The 22,644-nt window shown below is 37.8% G+C and overlaps 6 protein-coding genes across 10 annotated transcripts; 3 read left to right on the forward strand and 3 right to left on the reverse strand.

Annotated features, from left to right (window-relative positions):
- The first annotated feature begins 1,984 nt into the window (after nucleotides 1-1,984).
- On the forward strand, nucleotides 1,985-10,887 carry LOC103865586 (ABC transporter G family member 33). Of its 4 annotated transcripts, XM_009143395.3 has the most exons (22): nucleotides 1,986-4,077; nucleotides 4,144-4,267; nucleotides 4,432-4,517; nucleotides 4,587-4,671; nucleotides 4,744-4,903; nucleotides 5,296-5,372; nucleotides 5,441-5,494; nucleotides 5,589-5,981; nucleotides 6,046-6,327; nucleotides 6,412-6,725; nucleotides 6,807-6,967; nucleotides 7,215-7,318; nucleotides 7,397-7,550; nucleotides 7,619-7,732; nucleotides 7,814-7,887; nucleotides 7,961-8,293; nucleotides 8,370-8,660; nucleotides 9,038-9,121; nucleotides 9,231-9,364; nucleotides 9,436-9,663; nucleotides 9,981-10,407; nucleotides 10,493-10,759. In XM_009143395.3, exons 1-22 carry the CDS (start codon nucleotides 3,605-3,607, stop codon nucleotides 10,757-10,759), a joined length of 4,419 nt encoding a protein of 1,472 aa, XP_009141643.2. In that variant the 5' UTR covers nucleotides 1,986-3,604. The 4 variants fall into 4 exon arrangements, with proteins under 4 accessions (XP_033145871.1, XP_033145872.1, XP_033145870.1 ...); XM_033289980.1 differs by having other exon boundaries at nucleotides 1,985-4,077; nucleotides 6,046-6,725; XM_033289981.1 differs by having other exon boundaries at nucleotides 1,985-4,077; nucleotides 7,619-7,887.
- Nucleotides 10,888-11,188: 301 nt separating this feature from the next.
- On the reverse strand, nucleotides 11,189-13,048 carry LOC103865587. Of its 2 annotated transcripts, none has more exons than XM_009143396.3 (4): nucleotides 12,619-13,048; nucleotides 12,380-12,483; nucleotides 12,128-12,269; nucleotides 11,189-11,906 (listed from the first exon to the last, which is right to left on the reverse strand). In XM_009143396.3, exons 2-4 carry the CDS (start codon nucleotides 12,415-12,417, stop codon nucleotides 11,535-11,537), a joined length of 552 nt encoding a protein of 183 aa, XP_009141644.1. In that variant the 5' UTR covers nucleotides 12,418-12,483; nucleotides 12,619-13,048; the 3' UTR covers nucleotides 11,189-11,534. The 2 variants fall into 2 exon arrangements, with proteins under 2 accessions (XP_009141644.1, XP_009141645.1); XM_009143397.3 differs by having other exon boundaries at nucleotides 12,380-12,499.
- Nucleotides 13,049-13,327: 279 nt separating this feature from the next.
- On the reverse strand, nucleotides 13,328-15,506 carry LOC103865588 (pentatricopeptide repeat-containing protein At2g37310). The gene has a single exon (XM_009143398.3). It carries the CDS (start codon nucleotides 15,466-15,468, stop codon nucleotides 13,516-13,518), a length of 1,953 nt encoding a protein of 650 aa, XP_009141646.1. The 5' UTR covers nucleotides 15,469-15,506; the 3' UTR covers nucleotides 13,328-13,515.
- Nucleotides 15,507-15,518: 12 nt separating this feature from the next.
- Nucleotides 15,519-17,147, forward strand: LOC103865589 (pentatricopeptide repeat-containing protein At2g37320). Its single transcript, XM_009143399.3, has one exon. The coding sequence runs from the start codon at nucleotides 15,560-15,562 to the stop codon at nucleotides 17,111-17,113; it is 1,554 nt and encodes a 517-aa protein (XP_009141647.1). The 5' UTR covers nucleotides 15,519-15,559; the 3' UTR covers nucleotides 17,114-17,147.
- Nucleotides 17,148-17,746: 599 nt separating this feature from the next.
- On the forward strand, nucleotides 17,747-19,195 carry LOC103865591 (protein ALUMINUM SENSITIVE 3). The gene is made up of 3 exons (XM_009143400.3): nucleotides 17,747-18,275; nucleotides 18,360-18,605; nucleotides 18,740-19,195. Exons 1-3 carry the CDS (start codon nucleotides 18,012-18,014, stop codon nucleotides 19,049-19,051), a joined length of 822 nt encoding a protein of 273 aa, XP_009141648.1. The 5' UTR covers nucleotides 17,747-18,011; the 3' UTR covers nucleotides 19,052-19,195.
- On the reverse strand, nucleotides 19,164-21,819 carry LOC103865592 (ABC transporter G family member 2). The gene has a single exon (XM_009143401.3). It carries the CDS (start codon nucleotides 21,540-21,542, stop codon nucleotides 19,314-19,316), a length of 2,229 nt encoding a protein of 742 aa, XP_009141649.1. The 5' UTR covers nucleotides 21,543-21,819; the 3' UTR covers nucleotides 19,164-19,313.
- Between the last annotated feature and the right edge of the window lie 825 nt (nucleotides 21,820-22,644).

A 22,644-nucleotide genomic window follows, 5' to 3' on the forward strand; every position in this document is an offset into this window, starting at 1 on the left:
GGGCATGTGCCACACACTGATTATAAGAAACCTTTAAGTAATTAGTCTAACTATGGTCCTTAGGTTAATTGCTTACTAGTTGAATCGATAGTCCCATAAGATATGTGTTCGACTCTCCCACTCACCGTCTTGTTTCCATGTTCTTTTCTACTATCATTTTTCCATGTAGCCATCTCACATATATATATTGTTTTGTCAATTTCTTTCATGACTTATTAGTTAATTTATCAAAACATTTTAGAATCTGATTTATACAAAATAAAAAAAATCCAAATTGTTTTTCTTATTAGTTTGAGTTCTCTTTTAAAAACTCAGAATTCAAAAAAATTACAAGTTTGATTTTTTTTTAAATAAAAATTGCATAGCTATAACTTTTGTTTATATTTTATTTTTGCTATACAATTTATTTGTGCCCCATATAAATATTTTGTCTAGATCCGCCCCTGCTTGTTATTCCATTTTGTCGTATTATCATATTTACTTGTTACTCCATATTGTCGTATTATCATATTTTTATAAGATATTCACTAACAGATAAGCCATTCTTATCCCAAAATCATTTAAATTCAGAGACGACAAAATTTAGGGAAACAAATAATTCTTGATGATTTATCGAAAAATATTTGTGTGTTTAATGTTAATTATAGTCAGTTAAATTAATTCGTTATTGCAATTTTCTAGGAATAAAAATATAACAGTCTAATTCGTTAAATTGGTATACTTTCCCAAAAGACAAATAATACAAGCTGATCTTGAATAATCAACAATTAATGTGAAAGTGATATATAGACAATGAACGTGAAGATTGCTTGAGATATGATAAGATACTTTCAATGCTCCCGACAATAAAAGCATTAATTTGGACTCGTTGATGCATGGGGTAGATAAGAGTGGACAGGGGAGCTTGCAGAGATTGGAAACAAGTATGGGGGATCGAGTTTCAAGAGCATCTCCTCAAGAAATGAACATGAGGATGAGAACATTTCTCGTCGACACACAAACTGCTAAGATAAACTATTGTGGTAAGATAGAATATATACCACATCAATGTCCTAGCTAAGAATAGTTACCACAGCAATGTTCTAGCAAAGCAATATTGTCGAAAGTTTGTTCATCTATAATTTTCTTTTCCTTTTAATTAATTACTAGGATAGGATCCGCGCCCTGCGCGGAATGAGAAAAATATAAAAATGATATATTAAAATTATTAAATTGTATTTTTGCATGGTGAATATAATATAAGGTGAAGTATATAAAATTGGAAAGTACATATTTAATAAAAGTGAAATATACTTCAAGCACTTAATATAGTGGATTTTATTTCATTAACCTTAATTATTATACTTGTTAATTTATATTCGGTGGACCTTAGATTTATAGAATAACAGTATTTTGTTGGACCTTTCATAGTTGTCTTAAACCAAAAAAAAAGAAAAAGAAATTGTGTTTAAAAATCCATTTTTTTTTTTTGGCATCATTTAAAAATCCATTTCTTTTGAATGAAAGAGGATAAGGCCCACAAAAATAACGTGTCTTTGATTAAAAACAAAAGACTGTTGTTAAAAACAAAAAAGAACTTTTCTTCGTCTCACGAAAATCAATTACTTTGCCTGAAAAAAGATAAGGATTATTACAGAAAAATTAAATTTGTTCGATTCATCTGGCAAAGCATCACACCTTCTTAGTCGAGTTGTGGGGAGGAACACAATTCGGTAAGGGTGCTTGGTGGTGCGATAGGATCCACCTGAGTGCGTGACGGTGAAATTCACCATCAACTTCGATTTACCTTGACTGATTAAAGTTTCAAACTGGCTGACCATTTCTTTTTTCACAGTACCATGGATCATATCACCCTAAAAAATACAGTAAAAACATAAGGAAACTTAAACGATATGGTCAAATATATATATTAATAAGTCTATTAGATGAAGGCTTAGACAGATAACAACAGACTTACTCTAGAATCAGCTAACACCATTTCCATTGTTTCTCCGAAAGCACAAGAATACTGCTTCCACAGACGAATCACCTTAACTCTTATTTTCCACGCTAACAAAATCTAAGCCTGCCATTTTTTTTTGAATCGTAGGGGAAAAGAAACTTAGAGAATAATGAATACAAAAAAAATGATGATATGGTCGAAGAAGTATCTTCTTCGGTATTTATATAAGTTCCAACTTATTCACTAATAAATGCGATTGATATATCACATATACGTGCAATCAAACAAATTGACAATCCGGGTTTAAGGCATTATAAAATATTAAAATTTTAGGAAGCTAATAAATACCGAATAAAACTATTTTAGGACTAAATTCAAATTGAAAGTCAAATGTATTAGTAATCACATAAAGCAGTACTCAATGCATATAACAGCTACCGTTAATCATGGCAATCAAGTATTACCATAAACAATATGATTTTGACTCGAATGAAAGAACATGATTTCCGTAGAGATGAAGATGACACAAAAAATATCCCTAATTTTTATATTAGATTGACTACATAATAGGTAAGATCATAAAGATGAAATCCCCAATTATGAATTACAGAAAATAAATTATTCATTTTACCTTGATCATACAAAGTATGAACACAGTAACAATCATAATGGTATATTTCGTTGGGATTATAAATCTATGGGATAACATTTAGATTGGTCGAAATTCTATGGAAATCATGGTTTTTTATTAGTTATACTACGTGACAATATATTAACATACGTACAATACATATTGTCCGCTAGAAAAATAATCTATTAAGTTCTTGACCAAGAAATAGTCTCAAATACAGGAAATGTAAAAATCAATTAAATAGTTCGTTGGAATTATAATATAAAATTGTAAACATTTAGATTGGTCAAAATACTGTGTAAAATCATGGCTTTTTATTACTAACTACGTGACAATATGAGATATGAGATAGGAGATGATTTGTCCGAAAACTAATGTATGCCAGATAACCATGTTTTATACATTATATATAAGGAACATGCAATTAAATGTTGGGGTTAGTCCAATGGCAATAGTGGTAAATAGCTAAATTGGGCGTGGGTCTTTTCAAAAGCAGCTTGAGAAGGCCTGTCTGTGTGACACGTCGCCATAATGGCACCATTGTAAATATAGTACATTTTTAAAGTTTCTCTTTTTATTTGCTTCCCTTTTAATAATAAGGGGAAGATGGGTGCAATTTTTGCCTAGCAACACTAGAATATAGAATATGGACCACTGATGTAATTTAAGCATGCATAATGGCACACTATAAGTACTAGCTTTTAAATAAATAAAGTGATCCTTCAATTAATTAGGTATTTCATTTTCTCAAAGTAAGTTAGGTAATAATACTTTAATTTCCACACTTTCTTGACCCAATAAAACTTCCCAATATATTATTTGTAGTCTACTTTTTTTTTATTAAATTTGTAGATATTGTTAGAGGAATATAGTATGTTTTCTTTTGAATTATTATCTCTTTTTATTTATTTTTATTTCAAATAATAAGTTTGTTTATTTTTAAGAAGAATATCCTACCTCTAGTCAATTCAAATTGTTTGTTTCCGACCATATTCCAATCATGGTAAATTACCCAAAAAGAACACAAAATAATGACGTTGAGACACTCTCAAAAGTTAGCACGTAACAATTGTAGTAGTGAAAAGACGTCTAAGCATATTAAATATACTCACACTTTGAAGACAAATGCATATCTCATTATTGACTATTCATCAGATAAGAAGCCAAGAGAGTACTCACTGAGACATGAGTGGTGTGATTTGAGAATGGAGCTTGCAGAGATTGGAAAAAGCATGGGGTCGAGTTTCAGGAGCAGCTCCTCAAGAAACGAGGATGAGGCAGAGCATGCTCTGCAGTGGGCTGAGATCCAAAGATTACCTAGTTTCAAACAACTGAGATCATCTCTGGTCGATGAAGAAGGGGATGATGTGGAGAAAGGGAAAAGGGTCGTTGATGTTACCAAGCTTGGAGCCATGGAACGTCATCTGATGATTGAGAAGCTGATCAAACACATTGAGAATGATAATCTCAAGCTGCTCAAGAAAATCAGAAGAAGGATAGACAGGTAAATATGAAAACAAAGAAACAAACCTTGTGAATCTTTAAAACTTGTGTGTTTGTGCACTTTCAGGGTTGGTGTGGAGCTTCCGAGCATAGAGGTGAGGTATAAGCATCTAAGTGTTGAAGCAGAATGCGAGGTCGTTGAAGGGAAGGCCCTTCCAACTTTATGGAACTCTTTGAAGCACATAATTTTAGTGAGTATACGAATGTAATGCATATTGTAACTTGGTAGTAATTGGTGTGAACAAACGCGAATTAATTTTGAAAAAAGTAAAGAAACTTAAGAGAGAAAAAAGACAAATATCCATTTAGGGTTTGTGTGTTAATTATGTGGAATAAATAACTTTTTCATCTTTAGGAATTGATAAAGCTGAGTGGTGTAAGAACACATGAAGCCAACATAAGCATACTTAACGATGTTAGTGGCATCATTAAGCCGGGAAGGTTAGTTAAATGAGATATCTCTCTTGTGTGTAATGCTCTCAACTAATGGCCTCTTCTTGTTGCTCCAAGGTTAACACTGCTGCTTGGTCCTCCTGGATGTGGAAAAACTACTCTGCTCAAGGCTTTGTCCGGAAACTTGGACAAGAATCTAAAGGTTTTCAGACTTTGTATCAATCTGATTCTGATGATGTAGATGTGTAAACCACATCTCTTTTGTTTTCCACAGCTTTCTGGTGAAATCTCTTACAATGGACACGGTCTAAACGAGTTTGTTCCTCAGAAGACATCCGCTTACATAAGTCAAAACGATCTGCACATTGCAGAGATGACAGTTAGAGAGACAATAGACTTCTCAGCTCGTTGTCAAGGTGTTGGCAGTCGAACAGGTAAGATGTCATCATAAAGCAATGCTCTCTCTGAAGCATTCACTAAACTATTTGCTGAAACAGATATATCAATTTTCTCTGTACCAATGTTCAAAAAATTGTTTGGCTATAACTATGCGTTTTGTAGAAGACTACCGATTAGACGGATTATTCGGGGCAGTGCTAACGAAATATTGATTTGTTGTACATATTTTTAACATTTTTATATAATGTTTTTTGCGTTTAATTATTTGATGAATTGTAAAAATTAAATATAAGATAAAAAAAATTAGACAAATCTGTCGATTTGCACTAACATAATTGGTTAATTTAGATTGATTTAAACCAATTTTAACCGATTTAGAACAATTCAAACCGATTTGAATCATGCTCTATACTATTTGCTGAAACAGATATTATGATGGAGGTCAGTAAAAGAGAAAAGGATGGTGGAATCATTCCTGATCCTGACGTAGATGCTTACATGAAGGTCCCATTCCATAAGCTAATCTTTTAAGAGGGATGATTATAAAACCTTTTGTTAATCCCATTGTGCAGGCTATATCGGTTAATGGACTTAAAAGAAGTCTACAAACAGATTACATCTTGAAGGTAATTTCTCTGACAACAACTCAGACTTGTAATCCTTGTTGATTAGCTTCTTGATTATCTCATGTATTTGCAATTTTCATTTCTTTTTCTTCAGATCCTAGGGCTTGACATATGTGCAGAAACATTGGTTGGTAATGCCATGAAAAGAGGCATATCTGGTGGTCAAAAGAAGCGTCTTACTACAGGAGAGATGATCGTTGGTCCAACAAAAGCTCTGTTTATGGATGAAATCACAAACGGCTTAGACAGCTCCACAGCGTTTCAGATAGTCAAGTCACTTCAGCAGCTGGCTCACATCACCGACGCAACTGTGTTTGTTTCCCTTCTTCAACCTGCTCCAGAGTCATATGATCTCTTTGACGATGTTGTTTTGATGGCTGAAGGAAAAATAGTGTATCATGGTCCAAGAGACGAGGTCTTGAGGTTCTTTGAGGAATGTGGGTTTAGATGCCCGGAGAGGAAAGGTGTTGCAGACTTTCTCCAAGAGGTAAGAAGCCAAGTTTATGTTCCTTGACACTTACGTTTTGTTCTGAGTTGTTTTTGTTTTGCAGGTTATATCAAGAAAGGACCAAGGACAGTACTGGCTGCACCAGGACATACCCTATACCTTTCTCTCAGTAGACGCATTGTCCAAGAGATTCAAGGAGTTAGTGATTGGGAGAAAGATTGAGGATGCTCTCTCTAAGCCATATGATAAATCAAAAACCCACAAGGATGCTCTTTCTTTCAGTGACTATTCTCTTCCAAAGTGGGAGCTGTTCAGAGCATGCATCTCAAGAGAGTTTCTATTAATGAAGAGAAACTCTTTCGTCTACCTCTTCAAGACGTTTCAGGTTACATTCTTCGTTCCTTGTGTCTTCTTTCAATGTTCTAGGGTTAGGTCTAAAGAAACCCTTCTTGCCCTTTATGTTTTGCAGCTTGTTCTGTCAGCAATCCTCACTATGACAGTTTTTATTAGAACACGGATGGGTGTAGATATCATTCATGGAAACTCTTACATGAGTTGTCTCTTTTTCGCAACCGTTGTGCTTTTGGTGGATGGTTTGCCAGAGCTGTCTATGACTGTTCAACGTCTTGCCGTGTTCTACAAGCAAAAGCAACTTTGTTTCTATCCAGCTTGGGCTTATGCAATCCCTGCAACCGTGTTAAAGATCCCTCTCTCTTTCTTCGAATCTCTCGTTTGGACTTGCCTTACTTACTACGTCATTGGATACACTCCTGAAGTCTCTAGGTAAGAAGAACTCTATAACCATCTCTTGCTTGCTCCCTACTCAAACGATTATGGAAAGTAATGGTTACTTGGTGTTTTTAGGTTCTTACGTCAGTTCATGATGCTCTTTGCTGTTCACTTCACATCCATATCCATATTCCGATGTATAGCTGCAATCTTTCAGACAGGAGTTGCTTCAATGGCAGCTGGTAGTTTCGCCGTATTAATCACCTTTGTGTTCGCCGGTTTCGCCATCCCATACAGTAAGACTTTTGCACTCTTTCTTCATTTCAGTCTTGTTCCAAACTTCCATCAAAACATGACCAGGGCCGGATCTAGGCACAGCCCAATAAAACATCGGTCTCGGTCCCTAAATTTTTTGAAATTTTTAGTACGAATAAACCCCTAAACTATAGAAAAAAAAAATTGTTTTACTAAGATTTTTAAATGTTTCAAGCTCCCAAAATCTCATATCCGGCCCTGAACGTGACATTGGTTTTGTTGCTGCAGCTGATATGCCAGGGTGGCTGAAATGGGGATTCTGGGTGAATCCTATAGGTTACGCAGAGATTGGGCTCTCTGTAAACGAGTTTCTTGCTCCAAGATGGCAGCAAGTAAGTATCTCATCTTTTACATAATTATCTTCATCATTCTTACAAGACTAATCATTTTTTTCTTGTTATGTTTTGTAGATTCAACCAACGAATGTTACATTGGAGAGAACCATACTTGAAAGCAGAGGACTGAACTATGATGATTACATGTACTGGGTCTCATTATGTGCCTTGCTTGGACAGACCCTTATCTTCAACATCATTTTCACTCTAGCTTTGAGTTTCTTGAAATGTAAGTTACAACTATCGAAAAATATGCCATGGACTAAAGCATATACTGAAGAGCTTCTTTTTTAACAGCTCCTACCACATCTCGCGCTATGATCTCCAAAGACAAGCTCTCTGAGCTGCAAGGAAGAAAATATTCATCAGTCAAGAAGAACAAGAAGGCAATAGATTACACAGAAGATTCAGGTGAAACATATATGTCTTTCTTGTCATACAAGCAAACTCTTTATTCTCAGTTTAGCTTTATTGACCTAATTCATTCAGCAGGGAAGATGGCCTTACCTTTCAAGCCTCTCACCATAACATTCCAAGACTTGAACTACTACGTAGACGTTCCTGCGGTAATATCTTATATTCCCATTCTTGGATCTTAAACCTTCTTCATATACAATGATCATGTTTGACTAATCTCAGGAGATGAGAGTTCAAGGATACAACGAGAAGAAACTGCAGCTTCTCTCAGACATCACCGGAGCTTTCAGACCAGGCGTTCTAACAGCGTTGATGGGGATCAGTGGAGCCGGAAAAACAACTCTACTCGACGTTCTCGCCGGAAGAAAAACAAGCGGATACATTGAAGGAGAGATCAGAATCAACGGATACCTTAAAGTCCAAGAAACGTTTGCAAGAGTCTCAGGCTACTGTGAGCAAACAGATATACACTCACCAAACATCACCGTCGAGGAGTCTCTAATCTACTCAGCTTGGCTCCGTCTAGTTCCAGAAATAGATCACAAAACCAAAATAGTAAGCCCTAGTGATGATTCTAAAAAAGGAAAGAATGACCTAGAAAGTAACTTGACTGAAAAGAAACTCGTTGCAGAGATTCGTGAAGGAAGTTCTTGAGACGATAGAGCTGGAGGAGATCAAGGACGCCATGGTGGGAGTCCCCGGCCAGAGCGGGCTGTCGACGGAGCAGAGGAAGAGGTTGACGGTGGCGGTGGAGTTGGTGGCGAATCCTTCGATCATCTTCATGGACGAGCCAACGACGGGGCTGGACGCAAGAGCAGCTGCCATTGTGATGAGAGCTGTGAAGAACGTTGCGGAGACTGGACGTACCATTGTGTGCACTATTCATCAGCCTAGCATCGACATTTTTGAAGCCTTCGACGAGGTAATACATATTTTTTTTTTCAAATATAAAAGTATTTATATTGATTTTTTAAAAGAATACTCTCAAATTGTATTACATAACATTTTATCCAGAAACAGATATAAGAGATTTTTTTTTTCTTTCAAATAGCCTTTATCAAAATTTTGAAAATTATAGAATAATTATGTTTAGGGTTTAGAAGGGATGGGTGAGATTAGGTTTTATAAATTAGAGTAACTTAATTATTATTATTTTTGAAAAAAATGAGTGATGTTTTGAAGATCTGTTAGTGCTATATTTGTGATAAAATATAAAAGGGCTTCTATTGGAGTTTTGACGATTTTTTTGGATAATTAAATAGAAATTTCTTAAAACATATTGTTTTATTACATGTTCAGTTGGTACTTCTGAAGAGAGGAGGTAGCATGATTTACACTGGACCACTTGGACAACATTCTTCTCATGTCATACAGTATTTTGAGGTCAGCGTGTTACACAAGAAAATGAGTCAGTTTAGTTTCTATGAACTTTTCAATGTTTTAACGAAATAATTAACTATGTATATTTTTGTTATTTGGGGTTAATGAACAGAGTATCCCTGGAGTTGCTAAGATTAAAGACAACTACAATCCAGCAACATGGATGCTAGAGGTCACTTCACAGTCTGTAGAGATTGAACTCAACATGGATTTTGCAAAAATCTACAAAGAATCAGCACTCTACAAGTGAGCTGAATATCTCAAAAACAACTGAAACTTGTCATTTATTACGAGCTCATGTGTTTTCTCTGTGGCAGGAGCAACTATGAACTTAATCAACAGCTGAGCAAACCGGATCCCGGGTCAAGCGATTTGCACTTCGAGAGAACTTTTGCGCAGAGCTGGTGGGAACAGTTCAAGTCTTGTCTCTGGAAGATGAGCTTGTCTTACTGGAGAAGCCCTGCTTACAACTTGATGCGAATCTGTCACACTTTGGTCTCTTCTTTGATCTTTGGTTTACTCTTCTGGAAGCAAGGCCAAAAGATGTAAGTTAGCTGCCTAAAATATAATCAAAATCATCATTACATTCTTAGTAAAGAAATGTCTCACATAGCAGTAAAATACTATTTTATTCCAAAATATCAAACAAGAATATTTTTTTCAAAAAAAGTATTTAACTAAAAGCGGAATTTGGGTTAGGGTAAGAGTTTAGATGCAAAGTAATTTAGTTATTTTAATCTTTAACTAATGATAGTTTGAGATACTCATTATGTGCTATTTTTGTCATAATTGTTTTTATGATATCTAGCTAAGGAATTTTCCTTTCTTAGTATTCATTGTATTATTGTATGTTTTTTGGCAGAGATACTCAACAGAACTTGTTCACAGTTCTAGGAGCCATATATGGCCTTGTGATCTTCTTGGGGGTAAACAACTGCACTTCAGCGTTACAGTATTTTGAGACAGAGCGTAATGTTATGTACCGTGAAAGATTCGCTGGAATGTACTCTGCCTTTGCCTTTGCAATGGCTCAGGTTGTGACCGAGATTCCTTACATTTTAATTCAAAGCGCAGAGTTTGTGATCATAATATATCCAATGATGGGTTTATACGGGTCTGCCTACAAAGTCTTTTGGAGTCTCTACTCAATGTTCTGCAACTTACTCTCCTTCAACTACTTAGCGTTGTTCCTCATCTCCATCACTCCAAACTTCATGCTCGCAGCTATTCTCCAGTCTCTTTTCTTCGTTGCTTTCAACCTTTTTGCTGGATTCTTGATTCCACTACCGGTAAGATCTTTTTTTGTAACAAGTCATTATCATCATCATCATCTTTGATCTTTAAAGTGTTTTCTTGATGTTGAAAAAATTGCAGCAAATACCAAAGTGGTGGGTGTGGCTTTACTATCTAATACCTCCCTCTTGGAGTCTCAATGTGTTTTTCTCGTCTCAGTACGGTGATATTCATCGAGAGATCAATGCATTTGGAGAAACCACGACCGTAGCGAGATTCTTAGAGGACTATTTTGGGTTCCATCATGATCGTTTGATGACTTCAGCCATTATTCTCATCGCGTTTCCAGTTGCATTGGCTTCTATGTTTGCTTTCTTTGTTGCCAAACTCAACTTTCAGAAGCGATGATCGAGTAATCACACACCGACCAAAGGTCTATAAATGGTAGTTTACAAAATATATGTACGGACATGCATGTATTCTTTGGCACACTCTTTGTAAAACTAAACAAATGAAAGCTTTATTCATAATTTTTTTTTTAAAAAATTTAAAATATACTAATATTGCATTTACAACATAATAGTGTCAACACTTGAAGCTTAATACAGTTAGTTTAAGTACGTACCCACTTGTAATGAAATGAAACACAATAAAACATGCTTTTAGTGTGCTTCTTGATTGAACATATGAACGTAAAGTAAAGTACAAGAGATCTAAAGTAACAAACAAATACATAGGAAGATTCAAGATAGTGCCAATCTATACTTTGTAACTCATTTTTTTACCATAGAGAAATCATCTTAATTAGTATACTGCTTCCTTTATTCAATCACATCATTAATTTTCAAGAAACGTCACTTTCTTTCTTTGATAACAAAAGACACAAGAAGAAAGAGACAGGTCCGTGTCTTGTCGTTCTCCCCATCTCTACTAGTAATAACACTTTGAATTTAATACCGTCAAACTCAAAGATGTCCTAAAGCCTAATTGATCCCTTTATGATCACATGCCCTTCTCCTTCCTCTCTCTTTCTATGGTGCATGCCTTAACCCGTCAAGAACTTTCACAAATGTATTAAACTTTAGTATTAGTAGCTTCAGGATCAAACATCAAAACGGTTCTCAATCAAGGTTATTTAGGAGATATGAGGAAGGGATATTCTTGAATCTTGATTCTTGAACTCTTAAGAAAAGTCATTACTAGCCTCTGATTCTGCTTCATGACTTGAGGTTGAAGCAACAACACTTGCTTCATCAGAAGAAACATCTTTGAGCTTTGAACTTGACTCTTCTTCTGTGGAGGCAACATTCTCAGTTGCTTGATCAACTTTTTCTTCCTCCAAAAATCTATTTTCATGAGTTTCTTCTTCTAGCTTGGATGCTGAAGTGGAAACAGAAGACAAACATGAAACTTCAGATGAACTCAATTGATCTGATCCTTCAAAACTGCGAGACCCCTTTATGGATACAAGCTTTTTCATCAGAAACTTTAGTCTCTTCTCTGCTTTCTCCCTTAATCTTATCTCTTCTTTCAGATGTTTCTCCAGCTCTTCCATCTGTTTCCAAGAGATCAAAAGGTTGTCTTTAAAACCATAATCAGCTTATTACCAAACAAAGATGAGGAAACGATAACAGAACAAATGAATCTCTATCTTGGTACTTAAGTAACAAGAATTGGCTCTTTTCTTGGTCCTTGATCAAAAACCAAATCTTGAAAAATAAAGAGAAAAAGGCTACTTAGTAAACAAGAATTATACTTAGATTTTGTGAAGCTTACCTTTCTGGTAATGAGATCCGCTTCATCTTTTACAAACCTTGAAACTTGCCTCTCTGCAAGTAGTCTCCCTCTTAGACACTCCACAGTTCTCAGACCTTCCTTCTCTTCTCCTTCTTCCATCTTCTTATTTGCAGAATTTGTTCTTAAACAAAAAAAAATAGATAAATCAATTCGTCAATAGACTCTCTCAATATAGAACTTTCTTAAGATCACACAACACTAATATAGATATAGAGAGAAAGAAAGAGAAACCTGCATTTCGTGTTGCAATTGAAGGGATCAATTGTCATACTGTTCTTTATTCAAAAACCAGAACCAGATTGGTAAAAGCTTATAAAGCTCAACTTCTCACCTAACTGCAAAAAGGGTAAACTAAAAATAATAAGACAGTTAAGACCAATGTGTTGTTAGATTGATGTCACTATGATTTACATTTATTGTTCATTCAGTAAGAGGAACATATCAACATCATATCTTAAAAACCAACTTACCACGACACAGTCGACACTCTTCTTTAACAAAATAATAAAAAAAAATTCTCAAGTTCAAATAGTAAACACAGATCCAGTTTCAAATTCAAATCCCCTCGCTTGGTAGAGAAGAGTGAAATGAACTTAAAACCACAAAAGTTTTGAAGTTCTCTCTGAAAAGAAAATCAGAATCTGTGGTGTAGGGACATGTTGTAAGCAAAACGACAGTGTGGGATTGGACTTTTGTTACCTTCTCGTGAGTTGGTTGGTAACTCTCCCACTTAATAAATTTAACTTCTTACTACAAGGTTAGTTTTATATTATATGATGATAGCGCAAATATGCATGTGAACAAGAGGAATCATCCTATTTGTTTTTTTGAAAAAGCCATATTGCTATACGATTTTAGTTTTACCAAGTGTCACAAATCCCTTTGTCAACAATATCACAACAATACAAAAATAACATTTTCTTGGCCACACAGAAAGTTAATGCTCCCAAGTCCCAACCTCTCACTATAATTTTACTAAATAGTTTGTGTTAATTTTCTTTTCAAATTAGATAATTAGCTACCAACACGCAAAGAAAACATTCGAGTGATTAAGAGCTCACTTGTACTTCACTCAAGGATCAAAGTAATTTAATACAATAACCCTTTTAATCAAACTATACTTATTTTGTGAAGCAACCTAATGAATTATATTCTTGTTCTTAGTAGGAACCCCACCACTTCAATCCAAGCCACTTAATAACTCTCAAGTTATAGCGAGCTTGAGTATGATCTTATCGATCATTCAAAGTTATGTTAAATGACAACAATAAAAACTACATATCATAAGAAACAAAATCATTACATAGAAACTCTTTTAGAAGCCTCACAAGAAACCTTTGAGCTCATTTGACTTCACGGCAAGAAAATCAATAAGTTTCATCGATCTCTTGTTTCATGATACACTCCTTGTCACTCATTGACTCAACCAAACCCTCTATCATCTCATACATCTCTTTGCTTCTCTCACACGAACCATCTTTCGCAATGAAACTTCTTAATCCTTTACCAGTATCGATCCAGCTAGTTCCAGGGATTTTCTTCAATCCGATTCTCCTCATCTTATCCCTTACAATCTCAGCTTCTTCCCATCTCCCTGCTTGAGTGTATAGATTCGCCATGATAGTGTAACTCCCTGTATTTTCTGGTTCCATCTCAACTAAATGATCGTAAGCGAACCTCGCAATCTCCACATCACCAAGAACATAAGCCCCATTCAACAATGCACCCCAAACTTTAGCAATTGGCTCAACTGGCATCTTGGAAATGAACTCCATCGCATCCGAAAGTTTGCCAGCGCGGCTAAGAACACTTACCATACAAGCATAGTGCTCCACCCCAGGCTCAATGCCATACTTTGTTACCATAGAATCAAATATGCTATGCGCCTTATCCGACTCTCCAGAGTGTGCACAAGCTGAAAGAAGAGCTGTTAGTGTAACATTGTCTGGCTTAGTCCCAAGACATATCATTTGGTTAAAAAGACTACAAGCAGAATCAGAGTCCCCATGGGTAGCGTACGCTGTTATAATCGCAGTCCATACAATCAAGCTCCTCTCTCTACAGTTATCAAAAACTCTCTGAGCTCCTTGGAGATATCCTAATTTGGCATAGTTATCTATAATGGAGGTAGCCACGTATATATTGTTGTCAGAACCATTACGGATAGCGAAAGCGTGGATCTCCTTACCTCCTTTGAGATTAGAACTATACGTCAACGAAGGAAGAAGACTCGAGAGGGTCACCGTGTTTGGCCTATTGCCACATCTTATCATCTCCCTAAACGAATCTATAACCTCCTCGTGATGGTTATTCTGCATAAGACCCGAAATCACAGCGTTCCAAGTACTCAGACCAACACTCTCCATCTCACTAAACAAAGCCATCGCTTCCTTAACAAGACCATGAGCCATGTACCCTGATATTATAGCTCCATAAGTGACAGAATCTTTCTCACTCATCTCATCAAACAACGCTCTCGCGTAATCCAAGCTACCGCATTTAGCATAAACACCAATCACAGCATTACACAGAGATAAATCCATCTGGATATGATTCTCAATCATCTGCTTGTGAACTTCCATCCCCAAAACAAGATCGCTTGATTGTCCACACGCTTGCAACACGCTTATCACAGTGACTCCATTAGGTTTCAACTCAGGACAAAATAACATCGCTTTATACAACTCTTTACACTCCTCGTAAGACCCACTTTGAGAATACCCAGAGATCATAGAGTTCCACGAGACGACATCTCTCTCAGGCATTTCGTCGAACACTTTTCTCGCGGACGCGACGTCGTCACACTTTGTATAGTAAGTGATCAACCCGTTGCTCACGAAGACATCGGAATCAAACCCACCTCGTAAAACAAACCCGTGAACTTGCTGAGCAAGTGAACTCAACAAGAAACCATCGTAACCCGACAGGGACTTTAACACGCAAGAGATGGTAACAGAATCTGGTCTAGCTGTACCGGAGGATCTAATCCACGACGAGAACAAGTTAAAAGCATCGGAGTACATCTCACGCGAAGTGTAGGCGATGAGAAGCGCGTTGTAAGAGAAGGCATTTTTAACGGTAATTTCGTCGAACACGTGGAGTGCTTGGCGGAATCGGTTCTCTCGGGTGTAGAAATTGATGAGCTTGGAAGCGAGGAAGTTGTCAGGCGTGATGGCGAAGAGGACGATTCGTGCGTGGAGCTGTAGCGCGTGGAGAGGAAGACGGTGACGAGTGAAGTGGTGGATGAGGTGGCCGTACGCGCCGCCGTCAACCGCCGCATTGCTGAGCAAGCCTTGCAAGGCTCGTTGAATCACCTTCATTCATATCTAACCGAAAGCTAAACCGGAAAAATAAACATTTATGAATATATCGAGGTAAGTTAATGGGCCTTTAATGGGGCCTTAAGCCCATATGTTATCACTTCTAAGTATTTATAAGTATTGCAATTTAAGGACATCTTTAGTTTCCATGTCTTGTCTGAGAAAATATCATTGTCGAGCTTTCACTTACATTCAATCTCGATCACTGAAACGTGATTTAGCAAACGACGCGACTGAAGTTGAGAGACGAGCTCGGGCTCTGAGAGTTCTTGACATCATCTCTTCAAAAACTAGTGAAGCTTCGAATCGTCAGAACCATCTTGGTGAATTTCTAAAAACAGATCCGAGACGATTCAGAGATCAAACAGTTTCCGAGGATCTCGACCTCTCAAGAACCAAACATGGAGTCTTAAGCGTGCTGGAAGAAGTTCTCCTTGAGGAGGACTCTTCAAGCTCTGTCAATGGCGGTATGCAGGAGCGAGAAGAATGGAGTTTCGATGCGTATGGTTTGTCCTCCGCCGTGAGATCTTGCGGGTCGAAGCGAGAGTTTAAAACCGGTTACGGGTTTCATTGCTTAGCGTTGAAGAGTGGGTTGATCTCAGATGTCTACGTAGGAAGTTCTCTGGTCGTTTTATACAGAGATTCAGGTGAGGTAGACAATGCACATAAGGTGTTCGTAGAAATGCCTGAGAGGAACGTTGTTTCGTGGACGGCGATTATCTCAGGGTTTGCTCAAGAATGGCGAGTTGATATGTGCTTGAAGCTTTATTCAGAGATGAGAAACTCGACTTCTGATCCGAATAATTACACGTTCACGGGTCTCTTGAGCGCTTGTACAGGAAGTGGAGCTCTAGGGCAAGGGAGAAGTGTTCATTGCCAAACGCTACAAATGGGTTTCAAGTCTTATCTTCATATCACAAATGCTCTCATCTCGATGTACTGCAAATGCGGGGACTTGAATGATGCGTTTCGTATCTTTGACCATTTTGAGAATAAAGACGTTGTCTCTTGGAACTCTATGATTGCTGGTTACGCGCAGCACGGACTTGCGACGCAAGCAATCGAGATGTTTGAAGTAATGATGACGAAAAGCGGGATAAAGCCAGATGCAATCACGTATCTAGGAGTCTTGTCATCGTGCAGACACGCAGGTCTGGTAAAAGAAGGGAGAAAGTTCTTCAATTCGATGGCGGAGAACGGCATGAAGCCACAACTCAACCACTACTCTTGTCTGGTCGATCTCCTCGGCAGATTTGGTCTATTACAAGAAGCGTTGGACTTGATCGAGAACATGCCGATGGAACCAAACCCTGTCATATGGGGATCTCTGCTGTTCTCTTGCCGTGTTCACGGTGATGTCTGGATGGGAATCAGAGCTGCAGAGGAACGGCTGTTGCTTGAACCTGAATGTGCAGCTACGCATGTCCAGCTGGCGAATCTTTACGCTAGTGTACAGTATTATAAAGAGGCGGCGATGGTGAGGAAGGTGATGAAAGATAAAGGACTGAGGACGAATCCAGGTTGCAGTTGGATAGAGATTGATAACGATGTTTTCATGTTTAGAGCTGAAGATGGTAGCAACTGTAGAATGGTAGAGATTGTTTATGTTCTTCATTGTCTTGTAGATCACATGGAGTTCTTCTAATACAACGTATAAAAGATCAGTCAATTTTATGCCACAGGAGAAATCATGATGTATACCACCAGCTTCAGATTTGCATCCATTTTTATATTAAGTTTTAAGCAGTGGAAAGTCTCCTTAATCCTTAAAAATTGCAATGTATTATCACTTATAGTCTTATACAAATTATTAGGGAGAAGCTTATAGAAAATTTTCAGCATATTATACACAATCGTTTGGTGTAAATCTTTTATGATGTTCAAATTGTCTATTGTATAGTAGTTAATATAATTCTCATTTGTAATAAAAATAATAATAGAAGGTGTTAAACAAAAAAAAACTTTTTCAACAATACATCTATTACTATATCAAAAAGATGGACTAATATATTAATTAACAGGTAAACAAATGAATATAGATGTATAATGTGGTAAAATGCAACAAGAGTTTTTCTTTCTTTTGCAATTAAATATGAATGCCTTAAGTCAAAAAAAAAAAATGCAACAAGAGTTATCCCAAGTCCCCATCCAAAATTTACTCAACTCTTTGACTTGTTCTATATGATGTCTTTTTCTTTTCCTCGGAAATATAATAATTGAAGTGAACAAAAAACAATGACAAGTGAAGACACTCTTGCAAAAATTTCTTTGCACGATTGATATTAATCTTTTTTAAGTCATTTCCTCTGCAATCGAAAGTTATTTAATAATACAAAAAAAAATTGAATCCAAAAACCAAAAGAATAAAGAAAGGAATCCTAAAACATGAGCTGATGGAATAAAGATGAGAGGAAAGTGTCTACTCTTTCTGACTTGTTGTCCACTATATTATTCCCTCCTCCACCACTACCACCTTCCTACAAACACGACAAAAGGAAAAAAATAAAGCGAGACACAAAGAGAGAAAGAGAAAAGAGAGAGACATGGATCTTGATTGGGTATCAGCTTTTTTCAAGAACAACGAATGGCTGATAGTGTATCTCAAAGGCATGGTAAAGCCTGCGGCGGCTCTCGCGGTTGTGCTTCTAGCCGTGGCTCTCTCCTACTCGCAGAAACTCTCTTTGGAAGGAGACATGATATACTCTGTTTTACGATCCTTTCTTCAGCTCTCTGTCATCGGATTCGTTCTTCAGTTCATCTTTAACCAAGAAAACGCCGGCTGGATCATCCTCGCTTACCTCTTCATGGTAACACAGTAACACTTCAAAGTTCGAAATTCAAAAATGATAAATTATATTTAATTTAAAATATTATTTTTTAATTCTGGTCAGGTCTCTGTTGCCGGTTACACCGCCGGACAACGTGCAAAGCACGTGCCACGTGGAAAGTACGTGGCCGGAGTATCTATCCTCGCCGGAACTTCAATCACAATGTTCCTCCTCGTCGTCCTCAATGTCTTTCCTTTCACTCCTAGGTATATCATCCCTGTGGCCGGGATGATGGTCGGAAACGCCATGACGGTCACCGGAGTTACCATGAAACAGCTACGAGATGACATCAAGATGCAGCTAAACCTGGTTAAACTTCTTTACATCAATGATTTTGTACTTAACCGAACCAAGTTCCCGGTTTAAACCTGGTTAAACTTATTCTTTAGAACAATGATTTTACACAGCTTAACCGAACCAAGTTTCCGGTTTAATTGCCATAGGTTGAGACGGCATTGGCACTAGGAGCGACGCCAAGACAAGCGACGTTACAACAGGTGAAGAGAGCTTTGGTGATATCTCTATCTCCGGTTTTGGATAGCTGCAAAACCGTTGGTTTGATCTCGTTACCGGGAGCCATGACCGGTATGATAATGGGCGGTGCGTCGCCTCTTGAAGCTATCCAGCTACAGATAGTTGTGATGAACATGATGGTTGGAGCAGCAACCGTTAGTAGCATCATGTGTACCTATCTTTGTTGGCCATCTTTCTTCACTAAAGCATACCAGTTACAAACTCGTGTCTTCTCAAGTTGAAAGTACTAATTATCCATTTACTTTCAACAGTCTTAAAATCATAACATTGTTTTTGTAAACTATATACATTAACAAAAACAGATTATTTAACAAAATAAATGTAGAATGGGGAGATTAAATACAACTTTTAATTAATTGATTAGATATCATATAACGAAGAAATACAAATATTTAGCTTTAAAATAAATAAAATAAAACACGACAATGTTTTTATGATTTTCAGACAATAAGACCAATCAAGAAAAAGAAAAAAACTGTTTTATCACCTCCGTTTGTTCTTACTTCCAATCAACAACGTGAAGTAAAACAAAACCCTAAAGAAGAACCCCCACGCAACCGTGATCCACAAGCAATTCCACTTACTAATCTCCGTAACCCCCTGCTGCTTCAAAATATCAATCCCCGTCGTCACACACGTCTCCGCCGTCACATTAATCCCCAAAACACCGCTCATACTCTTCAACAAACTCAGCTTCACAGCGTTCGGAAACTGCCCCAGCGGCGAGTTATCGAATATCTGAATCCCTCGGACAAAACACTTGGTCGTATCTTCAAACTCGTTCTGCAAAACCCCTTCGTAAGGGTACTTCACTAAGGATAGGTAATGGAACCAGATCCAGTAGAGAGGGATACGGTCACGAGAGATGAAGAATCCAGAGAAGAGGAGGAAGTAAGCGAGGATGGCTACAACAACAGTGAATCCGAGCATCACGTTCGATACGACGCCGGATAGGAACGTCACGAAGGAGCTTCCGGCCCAGAAGGAAGCCAAGATGGTGAGGAAGAAGAAGAGGAAGCCGCTGGCGCCTCCGGCGAGACCGACGGCGAAGAAAGTGGTGGCTGCGAAGCACGCGGCGAGGAATATGAGAGAAGGGATTGAGATAATGGACTGTGAGAGGACGTAGGAGGATCTGCGGTACGCGTTGTAAGCGGTCTCTCTCATGAAGATGTAACGCTCTTGGAGAAAGACCGGGATGGCCTCCGCGCACGTGTAGAACGTGGTGGACATCGCGAAGGCGAAGAAGCCTAGACGCTCTTGGACTCCTTTGGGGGAGTTGTCTAGTTTCGTGAACATCGTGGCTAATATGATTCCAGTGACCATTACAGCTCCTATGCGCATCCCGATGAGTTCGGGCTGCCTCATCGAGTTGAGTACAGAGCGTTTGCCGATAACGATCATTTCGATCCAGAAGGGATTCGCGTAAGTTTGGAATGAGGAGGGAGAGTTTGTTGTTGTTGCTGCTCCGGAGACGAGTTTCCCTTTGGAGATGCTCGCGGTGATCGCTTCTTTGAGAGTGATACCGTTGTTGTAGTAGCGCGCTGCTGCTTGTTGTTTCGCCCGCCATTCCTTGTGGTACTCGACGAGTTTCTTGGTTCCTTCTGGGGAATTCTCCAGCTCCCGGATGAGATCGAGAGCAAACTCTGTTTTGTTCTCGTTCTCAGGGATAGGATGGTCGAATTCGGAGAAGAATTGAGGGAGGTATGTCGGCGAGCCGCTGAAGACTGTGTTTCCTCTAGAAAGGAAGATTAGTCTGTCTAGCAAGCCCATGATTCTGTAGCTAGGCTGGTGGATGGACATGATGACTATGCTACCACTTTGCGCGATTCTTTGTAACACTTTGATGACCATGTAGGCACTTGTAGAGTCCAACCCTGAGGTTGGCTCGTCGAGAAAGAGTATAATCGGGTCGTGGATGATGTCGATCCCAATCGAAACACGTCTCCTTTCTCCTCCAGATATCCCTCTATGTCCTTCATCACCAATCATGGTTCTTGCCGCACTTCTTAGACCTAGTTGGTCGATTAAAGATTGTACTCTTGCTTTCTTCTTCTTCTTGGAGAGGGAGCGAGGGAGCCTGAACTCTGCTGAGAACATTAGAGTCTCCTCAACGGTGAGCATAGGGAAGAGAAGGTCGTCTTGCATCACGTAAGCCGATATGACTTTCTGGAGGCTGGACTCAAGAACCTCTCCGTTTAAGGTGATGGAGCCTCTGAGGCTGTCTTTGGCTATACGGTTGGCTAATGCATCGATGAGCGTTGACTTACCTGACCCACTTGCTCCAAGAACAGCCATCATCTCCCCTTCGTGGGCTTCGCCTGAGATACCATTCAGTAGTATCTTGGTGTTCAAGGCGGAATCATTTGATGATGAGTTTCCGCAAAAGGGAGGAAACTTTTTCTTGATCTTCACGCTATAGGTCAAGTCGGTGAAGGAAAGAACAAAAGGGGAAGAGGTTATAGAAGAAGCTGGAGCTGAGGTCCATGAGTTGAAAGAAGATGCTGAAGAAGTGAGAGGTGAGGCCATTTCTAAACCCCGGTGATCATTACTTGCATCATCCACGTTCATGAGAAGCTCTCCGAGTGTGGCGGTAACTCTAGGCGTGTCTCTTGGACATCTCTCCATGGAGTTTGAATAAAACAGAGGAAGATCATTATTGTTGCCGGCTACTACCCTTTTGGTTGGAGATAGTTTTCCAAGAAAGCCAGACATGTTTTTTTTTTCTTTCTAATTTTATCAGGTTGTTGGGTTTAAGCTCATCCCACAAAGAAGATATGAATAGGGATGAGAAGAGGCTATATAAGGAGTGTTTGACAGACGAATGAAAGTAGTAGGAAATGGTCAATGTGGGTGGGTGAGCTCTATGTATCTAACAAAGGCTTTTTCTGGTTTTGTATATGTTGATGCAATGTGTTAACCTAAAAGTAAATGGTTAGGTGAGAGGAGTTGTGCACAAAAACCCTTATGTTTTATGTCTATTTCTTGGGGCTTAACGTATGTTTAACAACTTGGGTTTAGCTACACGGGTTTTATGGATTGAACAAATGATTTTTAGGCACAAAACATATGGTGTTGATGGCAGTCTGTTGAGAAATATTGTCCATCGAGGATTACATTTAACTGTGTTAGCGAGTAGCTGTCCAAGTCGTGCTAAACGGGCAAACTCGTACCTATCTTACGATAATAACAATATAAAATTGTTGTTCTATTTCAATTTTATTCTATTAATGTATCATCACTTTTCTAAACTATCATATAATTTGAAGAATAAGGATGGTTGATATTTTATTATTTCATTTGATTTTCAGCTGATATTGATATTTGTATTTCTTAACTGAAATATATCTTCAGTTAAGTAGTAATGAGGAAACATTTGTTGTACAAAGCCTAAGCATTGTCTTAGAGCAACATTGTTGCAAGGATCTACTAGGAGTACTTCTCAAAACAAAAACAAAATTAATAAAAAGTAATTATTTGTGTTGATGGGTATGATCTCAATATATTTACTTTGAGTTGGATTTTTCATACCATATTGAGATACCCATCATCAAACAATGATATCTTTGTATACCATATTAGTACTCCCTCGGTTCCTAAATGATCCATGTTTTAGAAAAATATTTTGTTTCTAAAAGATCCATATTTTATATTTTCAATGTATGTAATAATGGAAAATTGTAAATTTCAAAAACATTAATTGTGTTTACTGAATTTTGATTGGTTAAAAATCATAGAAAATAGCTAAACACAAAAAAATCATACATTTATTATCAAAATTTTAAGTGTTTTCTTAATAAGTGTGAAAATTCTAAAA

This window comes from Brassica rapa, chromosome A04 (genome assembly GCF_000309985.2).
Source record: "Brassica rapa cultivar Chiifu-401-42 chromosome A04, CAAS_Brap_v3.01, whole genome shotgun sequence".
NCBI lineage: Eukaryota > Viridiplantae > Streptophyta > Magnoliopsida > Brassicales > Brassicaceae > Brassica > Brassica rapa.

What these genes read in the sequence shown, in the direction of transcription:
- LOC103865586 (XM_033289979.1), top strand. Translation starts at nt 3,605, where the DNA reads ATGACGTTGAGACACTCTCAAAAGTTAGCACGTAACAATTGTAGTAGT. An exon ending in ATCAGAAGAAGGATAGACAG is followed by an intron (nt 4,078 to 4,143) that starts GTAAATATGAAA and finishes GTGCACTTTCAG; the next exon opens with GGTTGGTGTGGAGCTTCCGA. An exon ending in AGGTGTTGGCAGTCGAACAG is followed by an intron (nt 4,904 to 5,295) that starts GTAAGATGTCAT and finishes TTGCTGAAACAG; the next exon opens with ATATTATGATGGAGGTCAGT.
- LOC103865587 (XM_009143396.3), bottom strand. Translation starts at nt 12,417, where the DNA reads ATGACAATTGATCCCTTCAATTGCAACACGAAATGCAG. An exon ending in AATTGCAACACGAAATGCAG is followed by an intron (nt 12,270 to 12,379) that starts GTTTCTCTTTCT and finishes TTTTTGTTTAAG; the next exon opens with AACAAATTCTGCAAATAAGA. An exon ending in CGGATCTCATTACCAGAAAG is followed by an intron (nt 11,907 to 12,127) that starts GTAAGCTTCACA and finishes TCTTGGAAACAG; the next exon opens with ATGGAAGAGCTGGAGAAACA.
- LOC103865588 (XM_009143398.3), bottom strand. Translation starts at nt 15,468, where the DNA reads ATGAAGGTGATTCAACGAGCCTTGCAAGGCTTGCTCAGCAATGCGGCG.
- LOC103865589 (XM_009143399.3), top strand. Translation starts at nt 15,560, where the DNA reads ATGTTATCACTTCTAAGTATTTATAAGTATTGCAATTTAAGGACATCT.
- LOC103865591 (XM_009143400.3), top strand. Translation starts at nt 18,012, where the DNA reads ATGGATCTTGATTGGGTATCAGCTTTTTTCAAGAACAACGAATGGCTG. An exon ending in TCCTCGCTTACCTCTTCATG is followed by an intron (nt 18,276 to 18,359) that starts GTAACACAGTAA and finishes AATTCTGGTCAG; the next exon opens with GTCTCTGTTGCCGGTTACAC. An exon ending in TCAAGATGCAGCTAAACCTG is followed by an intron (nt 18,606 to 18,739) that starts GTTAAACTTCTT and finishes TAATTGCCATAG; the next exon opens with GTTGAGACGGCATTGGCACT.
- LOC103865592 (XM_009143401.3), bottom strand. Translation starts at nt 21,542, where the DNA reads ATGTCTGGCTTTCTTGGAAAACTATCTCCAACCAAAAGGGTAGTAGCC.